Below are 10,852 nucleotides of genomic sequence, written 5' to 3'. Positions count from 1 at the left end.
TCATTAGATGGTTAAGCTGAAGTTTTATCGTTCACTCGTTTTGCTCTACTCATTCAATGGGTTCGATAGATATTCCACGCAAACCTTGTGATGGCTATATGATTTAATGCTTTTTTTCTTGGTTCTAATCAATTTCTTCTTGCAATATTTTCAAAGTTAACACTTAAATATTTTGGAAAATACAGTCAGTTATATTCTACGAAAATTCCAAGGATACACAATATTTGTCAATTTTTTTTTTAAATTCACTTCATCCTGCAGGCTGGAAAACATATGGTTTTAACTCAAATTTCTCGAACAAATTATCTGAACCTACCTGCAACCGATGTTATCGAAATAACAGGAAAGTGTATAATTTCACAATACTATTTAAGAGATTTTTATTTTTATATAAACTCCACATACTTTTTTTTATACCTTTTTCCAAAATTTATAGTTTAAATACAAAGCCTTTTAATTATTTTAAATTTATAATTTAATTTATAATTTTTTTCTAAAATGTGATGAGATTTGTATTTTTTAAAGTTTTAATAGTGATTCTTTACCATACTTTTCCGTATCAAATGAGATTTGTAATATTTATTGATATTAAATTGAGTAAAATGTTGAAAAAAAACACAATTTGATAATGTTTCACATAAAGTTTCAATGAGATTGAAAAACCAGGAGAATCACAAAAAAGTGTAACACATCATTCTGATTAAGAAATATATCATTTGATTTTTTACCAAAAATTAAGTTTATTTTCAACCTTTCCTGCGATTAATCTTAAAGTTTTAATATTATCAATAAACCGTTTGTTACCTGTAAATCAACATTCATATGTTCATACAATCAGGTATATTTCCACTAAAAATTCTACCTACAGTGTAGATAAAAAGGAACAGATTTTCGTTTAACGTTACACATTTGTTTTGTTCCTCAAAGAAAAACACCATGAAGTTGAACGTAATTGTACAGAGAAACAGTCCGAAAAAGGGGTGCTCCCACAACGTGATCACTGCAAGGACCAACTTTAGATTTGACATGCGCCTCATCAAAGACGACCTGCAGCCTCATCGATATTTCAGCAAGAAACTCCGAAAACTTGTGCCCAAACCTACCTGCATTCCTGGCTGCTTCGAAGATGTATTCTACCCGGAGGAGGAGCCAGCACAAATTTTACAAGTTGAAACGTCATTTGACGCTGAAGCTGAAGATCTCAATGGAAATTTGGAGTCAGGAAAAATAAAAATAAATAGAAGTTCCAATAATAAGGGTAGTCGTAGTAATTCTGAACCGGAAGATCGAGGAGAAGCTTCCTCAGAAGATGATGAATCGAACCGGAAACCGAGCTTAAGGCGATCAAGACGACTAAGTCTGAGGACTGTTAGCTATGACTATCGAAGTTCCCGATTCACACGATTCATTCGATACGAAGTGTTAATACCTTAGTCATAGTCCAATTTTGTCTTAAAATTATCTTTTTTTTAATAAATCATTTTATTTCCAACATAAAATGTGACTTTCTTTTAATTCCTAAACAAACGTTCCATTTGGCAGCTATTTATAGCTTCAAACGGATAGGTTTCCCGCCCACCGAGATCCTTCTCACCGAGACACGTTCGCTCAACATCCAAAATTAAACACATGTCATGGTTTCAATTAGGGGATTTACTTGGATGTCATATTTGTTTATGAAGAAATCCCAACTTCACCAGATCCTCACCCTCAGCTTCATCAGACCTACCTAACTCTAGCAAAATAGCTGTAGAGTAGCAGCAAAAAAAAAAGGTAATCCAACTACAGTGACAAAAACTTTTCGCTCCATGAGCCCAGTTTACTCACTCAACTTTGTCTTCGCTCTAGCCAGGAGCCGAGGAGGATCTCCACACACAACAGTGACAGTTTTCTTCTCAGAAGACGAATTACAAAATCTTTTCCCATCCAAATCTCGTTTGGGACTGGGGTGCGCTTTTTTGTCAATGGAGGAAAGTTCTGAAAGAAAAGTGGGGCTTTGGGAGGGGGAGGACACTTGTTCGTCACTAATATTCTTCCAGAGAGTCCCCAAATAGACGTGTATACATGTGGGAAAATGTCACTCATTTCTTCGGCTTTTGTTCCAAGTAGAGGTTTTGTGCATTAGAAAGCGACGACCCCCTTCTACTCCTTGTTCCAAGAAAAACTTACCTTACCTTACCATATGTGTCTGCTTATCTGACTGGAAAAATGATCACCTCTAGCTTTCTCTAAAGTTTTTTTCCCCATTTTTGCTGCTGAACCTTCGTTGAGCATAAAAACGGATGGCAGAGATTTTAATCTTTTCTAAGCATAATTAATTTCAATTTGAGAAATTATGTCACCCCTTCTCTTTGTTTTAAAGTTCAACATTTTCTGAACGATGGATGGATGGATGGATGGGTGAATGTGAACATGTGGGTGAATCTGGTACCTAACAGGTTTTCCAAGAACCGAGAATAAGTGTGGGTAAGGTAAAATTGCTAGACTGGCAAAACTCGAAATCAACCAAAGGTGCTTCCCATCTTTCGAGATGTCAGAATGGAAAACTTTTTTTACGACTGTTGCTTGACATGTTGCATCATTTAAGCGTTTAAGAGGGTGGGCGTTCGTTTATTAACACGGCAAACAAATGTATTGAGAAAACTTTTGAGTCGAACTTTTTAAAACAAAAAAAAAAAACAAAAAATTAAACTTTTTACATTTTTCAAATACAAAAGTATGAAAAGTAAAAGAATAATTTCATCACGAAATAAAATGAAAAAAAATTATAAATTGAGACTTCGAACTACTTGCTATTTTTTATGCTTAAAATTTAAGAAACGCCAAAAACTAATCTGAAATTTGTTATACATTTCCCTCCACATTCTTTTCAGAAATTCCTTGTTCATAATTCGTTTCTTGTTGCCATTTTGTCATTGCTGCCAAGCAACGCTGCTTTCAACATCGGCTAACTCCTGAATCAAAGCATTCGAAAGATTTCTTTTAATTCAACCACGGTAAAAGAAAAGTTCTGATACTGGAATTTCGATAGCAACTTACTATCTTCTTCAGTGAGCGTTTTCGATTTCAAATCGAAAGTCAAATTGAACTTACAGGAATCTTTCGATTGTTTTGATTCAGTAGAATTATTCAACCTAACGAGCCTATAGTAAACAAAGAGACGAAATGTCACGATTGGAATTTTTGATTTTCTGTCAGTGCCATTTCAATCGAGCAAAACCAAGCAGTCTCAAAGGCAGCCCTACAGCAGGGTTGCAAGCTCATTATTTTGAAAATGATCAGATTACGCCTCTTTGTTTACTATAACTTCTTTAATTCAACCAAGTAGGCTCACACACATAACAGAGTGGCTAACTACTGTTGGCCCTTTCTTTAAATTCAAATTTCATTGAAATGCATCCTAATAAATGTTTACAGATGATGGACGCATTTTTTCGTAAAGTTTACGCAAAAAAAAAATCGAAAATTTATATCGAGTCTTGGGCTTATGGCGACGAGGATAATCTTTTTGACGCTTATGTGTTTGATGAAGATGATGTGAATTTATAAATATGTGTCCTCAAATATTGAAAGTAAATAAAATAAAAACCACAGGACGTAATTTCTTATCATCCTCAAATGAGAAAGTTCATTCAATTATTAGAACAAAGGGTTAAGTTGTACAAAATTTCAAATAATGCAATTCCAGTAATATTCACCGAAAGCTGTAACATTTTCAGCAATGTTTATTGAAAACCTTGAAACGTTCGGTAATTTCAGCTTATGCATAGCGTATTACGCAATAAAATTCAAGACTCAAATCACCTCGCGTAATACGCTATGCATCTTTAGCTAAAATCATCGAACATTTTATGATTTTTGAAAATATTCAAAAATTTTACGACTTTCGGTAAATGTTTTCAGTATTTTAGTAATAACTACAAACCTTTAGGCAAAAACTACCGATTTATTGGTAAAAAGTGGATGATTTTTCGGTAATTGCTACCGAATTTTCGATAACTTCTACCGATGTTTGGTTTTTTTTTTCGGTATCATTTACCGGTAATTTGGCAATATTAACCGATATTTTGAAAATATTCATTGGTGTTCCGGTAATAATCACAGGGGAGAGTAGGGTATCATGGGCCACTTTTTTCAATTGCTTCATAACTCCTTTATTATATAAGATAATATTAAAATGATAATTGATATGCTTTTTCACATTTCTAACGTGTGATAAGGGTTATTTTAAAGTATTTTAAGTAATTATTGTTCCTAAGATCTGACTGTTCCAAAAAATGTTTTTTTTTAAATTTTGAAAAATGGTGGGGAAACAGAGACCAACTAATCCAATTTGACCAAATGACATGCAAAGTTTATGAGTGGATCAAAAATTTGAATTTCACAATTTCATCATTGAATTATTTTAAAGCAATTTCAGGTGAGGAGAAAAAGAGAGTTATGTATGATCGAATAGATTTAAAAACATGGCTCGCGAAAGTTTCGGCAAAATTCCTTCTATAAACTTCGGACTTCGGACTTTGGACTTTTGAAACTAGAACTCATTAATATAAAGTGGTCAAGTGTATTGAAGAATGAAGGAAATGTTTATACAACTGTAGGAACCTTTTATAACATAATGATTAATCTAATAAATAGTTTTGTACCTTCAAAATTTAAAAAACGGTTCTACAGCTCTAAACAACCTGTCAGGTATAACAAAGATTAGAAGAACTTAAAAAATAGGAAGCAAAGAGCTCATAAACTCTACAGAAGTGATAGAAGTGTTCCAAATCATCAAAATTATATAAATTTATGCAACCAGCTCAATTCAAGTATAAAAAGTTATTTTGAAAAATACAATCAGAAAGTTTAAAAAGAAATTAAACAAAAACCAAAAGCGTTTTTTGGCTGTACTAGAAAGCAGATGAAAAATTCAAACTTTCTTACTCAGTTGACACTTGACGGAAGCATTGGAGATAATCCACTGGAAATTTCTAACTTAATTGCAACTTTTTTTTCAAGAAGTGTACACTTCTTTTACTAAGATTGACCGAGATAGAGAATACTTTTCAGTCATTCCAGATTTAGCGTGTGACATCCAAGTCAATGAAATTGATTACAATATTTTTTTCGACGCACTTAGAAAACTTGATGATTCTGAAGGAGCAGGGCCTGATGGACTTCCCCCATGTTTTCTTGAAAACTAGGCTACCGAATTGACCGAACCTCGTTTGATTATTTTAAATATGTCGTTAAATTATAGAAAAGTACCCAAATTTTGGAGAAAATCTTTTTTAATTCCGATTTTCATGTCCAGCTAAAAATCAGATATACGGAATTATAGAGGAATTGCTAATTTGTCTTGCATCCCTAAACTGTTTGAATCAATAATATATGAAAAAAATATCAACAAGTAAAAAATATTATAACGAGTAAACAACACGGTTTCTTCAAGGGACGCTCTACTACAGCATCAAATCTTCTCGAATTCGTTACATATGTTATCAATTCTATGAGCAAAGGCTTTCATGTTGAGGCTATTTATACCGACTTTAGCAAAGCCTTTGATCGCATTGACATACCCCTTTTAATCTTCAAATAAAAAAAAAACTGGCTTTCATCCAAATCTCCTCTCTTGGATATAATCATACTTAACCGATCGAACACAATTCGTTCGTTTCCAAAACGAATTATCCAAATCTGTAGTTGTAGACTCTGGTGTGCCCCAAGGGGTCTTATTTAGAACCTCTCCTTTTCATACTGTTCGTTAATGACATTTCCTTTTTTCTTAAACGGATTGGATACCTAATATACGCCGATGATATCAATCAATCAATCAATCGAAGATGTTGAAACATTTCAAAACGGAATCAATGTTTTGCAACAAAAGTTTACTTCCAATTGAATGTTAAAAAATGCAACTCTATATCATTTAGCAGAAAACAAAGTTACCCTATCATTGAAACAAAATTAGGCAGTCAACCAGTACAAAAATGCAAAATTGTAAGAAATCTCGGCGTCATACTGGATTCGAAACTCACGTTTGTAGAACATCAGATCAATATCATCAATAAAGCAAATTGCATGCTAGGATTTGTAAAACGTTTCAGCAAACACTTTCAAGATCCGTACACCATAAAGTCACTTTATATATCCTATGTTCGTTCGATATTGGAGTATTTTAGCATCATATGGAATCCTTATTCAAATAATCACGAGCAACGTCTCGAATCTGTTCAAAAACCAATTTTTGTTATATGCGCTACGTAAAATCAATTGGACCACTTTTCCTCTCCCATCGTATGAATCACGTTGTAAGTTTATTGACATAGAAGCTCTCAGTAAACGTAGAGAATTTTCCCAAATTGCAATTGTAAATGATGTTGTTACACAAAGCATAGACAGTCCTGAATTACTTTCAAAACTCAATTTTTACGCACCCTCCCTTCCATTAAGAAATAAACATCTATTCTACATTACACTTTATGACCAAGGTTGCCGAAATCACAGAAAACTCTATAATTTCACAGAATTTTGAGCAAAATTTCGTCACAGAATCTGTGTCACAGAACACAGAATTTTGAAAATATTCATTCTACTTATTTATTTTTCGACCGGGAATGATTTATAGGTTATGTTCGGCTTTCGGTCTTTCGGTCAAGATTTACAACACTTTTTATGTGCTCTTCATCCAACGTTTCGAATTAATATTTATTCTTTTTCAAGGAACTAAAATAAAACATAAAGCATAAAACATATTTCTTATGGAACCAAAAAATGTTCACTTACTCGAACATTCGTGCTATAGTCTGAAACAGATGCGCTCCTAAAGCGTTCATCAATCGTCGGTTTCTGGCTATAAAATTTTAAATTTGAAATGGTTCAGCTCAAAAGTGAGGAGGATAGCGTGTAACTTACGTGCCCGGTACTATAATTTGGCCTGGGCGGCGGCGCCTAATCCGTATTCCGAATGACGTCCCGAAGCAACACTTTATCCACTCGACTCACAGTTTGTTATTGTTGTTTGGGTTTCTTCTTCATAGCCAGAAACCGGCGCCGATGAGTGCTTGTGAGCAGTCCGAGAGAGTGTGTGGAACACTCCGCCGTAGGAGATCGCTCTTCCGTCTGTGTCGTTCTGTATATTTACGGTATTCGGAGTGCTTTGAATATAGCACATTTCGAGTACCTCTAGATGCCGGCGGTGCTTGTTGGAGCTATCGAGAACGGTGGCTTTGTCGAAGTCGAACATGTGTCCCTGGTTGAAGCAATGTTCAACAACGGCCGATTGTCGTAGCTCTCTGATGGCTGGGTCTGGGGCTGGGATGGCTGGGATTAATTCGAAACGTTGGATGAAGAGCACATAAAAAGTGTTGTAAATCTTGACCGAAAGACCGAAAGCCGAACATAACCTATAAATCATTCCCGGTCGAAAAATAAATAAGTAGAAAGATGGCTAACTTTTACACCCAGATTGACCACGAATACGGCACCGAAGCAAAACATTCACTAAAGATGTTCGCCAACCTGAACCGAAAAATGGGAAATATGACAACTAGGAAAGACTTCCTAATAAGATGCCGACAAACAGGTATGTTTCCCCCACACATCACAGACGTCTTTCGATGTGTCTTTGCGCTGTTTGAAGACAACAGCCCCTACCTGAACGAGCTCGACAGGCAGGTCAACCGGTTCAAGAGAGCGATATTGAATTTGGAAATCAAACATACGTTCTATAAAATGAAACAGATCGCCAACAGCATAACAGATACACGCAGTAACATAAAACGGTTCATCCCAGATTATGAAAGCGACCGTTTCTTCGCCAAACAGAACGCTTTCCAACAAATTCATCAGCAAAAACGCGCGGCCCAAACTGACCGTAAATATCGAAAGATTATGGACAGATCGATAAAATCCCTTGAGCAGAAAATGCCATCACATAACCTCCGGGCGTTTCACAACAGCACCACGATAGAGGTGCCCCAACCTGTTCAACTCTTACTCAGTCTGGGATCCAAGTTCGCTCTACCGCCCCCAATCACAACACCAAAAACATTTTATCATCTAATAGCAGATATTGAAGGAATAATCGAAACGACAGAAGATGAAGATGTCAAGATCCGCAACCGTAGCGCAGCGGCTAACAAAATAATTAACCACATCCACTCGCAGAAAAATAGAACACGATGCAGTCCTTCAGATAAGTTCTACAAAAACGCTATTATTGCCACAAAACATTTCCTAAAATCTGATCCGAGCATCATCGTACTCGAAGCCGACAAAGGTAACGTAACAGTAATGATGAAACGCGAAGATTACGATGCAAAGATGGAAGCACTAATCGGGGACCAAAGCACATATTCAAGCCTAGCTCGCGATCCTACAAACGGTTTTCAAACTAAGAACAACGAGTTCGCAAAAAGGTTAGCAGATTTAAAATTAATCAACAGGGCAACAGAATTAAAGCTAAAAACGTACAAAGCAACCGCCCCTTGCATCTACGGGACACCCAAGTCACACAAAGTAGGCTTGCCATTAAGACCAGTAGTACCATGCATGACGTCACCATCTTATGAATTGTCCAAATATATAGGACGAATACTCCAAGCATCGATCAACAGCAAATACAACGTCAAGGATTCGTTTGAGTTCTGCGATTTCATCAACAATGTTGTACTCCCACCGGATCACATCCTCGTTTCTTTCGATGTTGTTTCGCTTTTCACCTGTATCCCCCGAGACCTAGTTCTCCGCAACATCATCTACAACTGGGACGCGATAAAGAAGAACACGAACATAAATTTGGATATGTTCCTCGAAATCGTTAACTTCTGCATGAGCTGCAGTTATTTCAGATTTAAAAATAAATTCTACCAGCAAACATACGGAACGGCGATGGGCAATCCTGTGTCTAGCCCGATAGCTGACTTTGTGATGGAATCACTTTTAGACAGTGTCACACGGACACTCGATTTCCAGATCCCGATCCTAAGGAAATATGTTGATGACCTACTGCTAGCCCTACCAAGAGAACATGTCGAACAGGTAAGAGAAAAATTCAATCAATACCACCCGAAAATCCAATTTACGGTCGAGATAGAGTCAGATTATCGCCTCCCGTACTTGGATCTGATATTGATCAGGCAGCCAGACCAATCAATAAAAACCGAGTGGTATCGAAAAGCGATAGCGTCGGGTCGCTTTTTGAATTTCAGATCAGCTCACAACACACGGCTCAAAATCAACACGGCTCTGAACTTCATAAAACGTGTGAAAATCTTTTCGACAAACGTTTCCCCCGATGCCGCACTTAAGTTGATCCATGAAAATTTGAAGTTAAACGATTACCCTACAGCGTTAATAAATAGATTAGTGCAGAAAGCGAACGAAACCGACACCACCAGCCAAAACACACAAGATACACCCACACAACATTACCGATCCATACTGAACATCGACGGCCTAACTGCGAACATAGTTCGTTCACTGAAAACAGACTATCCGCAAGTACGCATCGGCACCACGCAACAACATACAATACGCAGCCTACTGCCTGTGGTTAAGGATCCGATACAACCGATCGATCGTTCCAATGTAGTATACAACATCCCGTGCGCAGGCGCATCCGACCGTAACGAGACATGCTCAAAAGTTTATGTTGGGCAAACTAGCTACAAACTTCGTACTAGAATGTCCAAGCATAAATGCGACGTCACCAAATTGAACCGAATCATCGCCTCAGGGTCCACAGCATCAGACCCAGCCATCAGAGAGCTACGACAATCGGCCGTTGTTGAACATTGCTTCAACCAGGGACACATGTTCGACTTCGACAAAGCCACCGTTCTCGATAGCTCCAACAAGCACCGCCGGCATCTAGAGGTACTCGAAATGTGCTATATTCAAAGCACTCCGAATACCGTAAATATACAGAACGACACAGACGGAAGAGCGATCTCCTACGGCGGAGTGTTCCACACACTCTCTCGGACTGCTCACAAGCACTCATCGGCGCCGGTTTCTGGCTATGAAGAAGAAACCCAAACAACAATAACAAACTGTGAGTCGAGTGGATAAAGTGTTGCTTCGGGACGTCATTCGGAATACGGATTAGGCGCCGCCGCCCAGGCCAAATTATAGTACCGGGCACGTAAGTTACACGCTATCCTCCTCACTTTTGAGCTGAACCATTTCAAATTTAAAATTTTATAGCCAGAAACCGACGATTGATGAACGCTTTAGGAGCGCATCTGTTTCAGACTATAGCACGAATGTTCGAGTAAGTGAACATTTTTTGGTTCCATAAGAAATATGTTTTATGCTTTATGTTTTATTTTAGTTCCTTGAAAAAGAATAAATATTAATTCGAAACGTTGGATGAAGAGCACATAAAAAGTGTTGTAAATCTTGACCGAAAGACCGAAAGCCGAACATAACCTATGAAAATATTCACAGATTTCATAGAATTTTAAAATTTTGGTCATTTTTCCAAAATCATTTTTTTAATTTTAATAAAAATTTTGGATAATTATCTTTGAGTTCGAAAAAAAAAGGTGAAATTGGTAAGAGTAACTGTTTTTTCTTGAAAAAAATGTAAAAAAGTCGTAATTTGACATGACTTTTGAATCAAACTAATGGGAAAACCATCACAGAAAACCGTCACAGAATTTTTAGGTAAAATCACAGAAAGTCAGAATTTTTTTTCGTCAAAACACAGATTTTTTTCGGCAACCTTGTTGATGACAAAGACTATGCAAAACATCAACCTATTGATCAAATTATGTACAAATACAATTCACAAAGTGAAGTTATAGACATAACAATGAACAAAACACAATTTAAAAAGGCATTTAAAAATAACTTCATACAA

At 36.5% G+C, this 10,852-nt stretch overlaps 1 protein-coding gene across 1 annotated transcript; it reads left to right on the top strand.

The window, feature by feature from the left end:
• The first annotated feature begins 7,431 nt into the window (after positions 1-7,431).
• LOC129752169 (uncharacterized) lies at positions 7,432-10,059 on the top strand. The gene has a single exon (XM_055747960.1). The coding sequence runs from the start codon at positions 7,432-7,434 to the stop codon at positions 10,057-10,059; it is 2,628 nt and encodes an 875-aa protein (XP_055603935.1).
• The last annotated feature ends 793 nt before the right edge of the window (positions 10,060-10,852 follow it).

Source organism: Uranotaenia lowii, chromosome 3, assembly GCF_029784155.1.
Source record: "Uranotaenia lowii strain MFRU-FL chromosome 3, ASM2978415v1, whole genome shotgun sequence".
In the NCBI taxonomy this organism is placed as follows: Eukaryota; Metazoa; Arthropoda; class Insecta; order Diptera; family Culicidae; genus Uranotaenia; species Uranotaenia lowii.
This window is presented reverse-complemented; position numbering and strand designations above follow the sequence as displayed.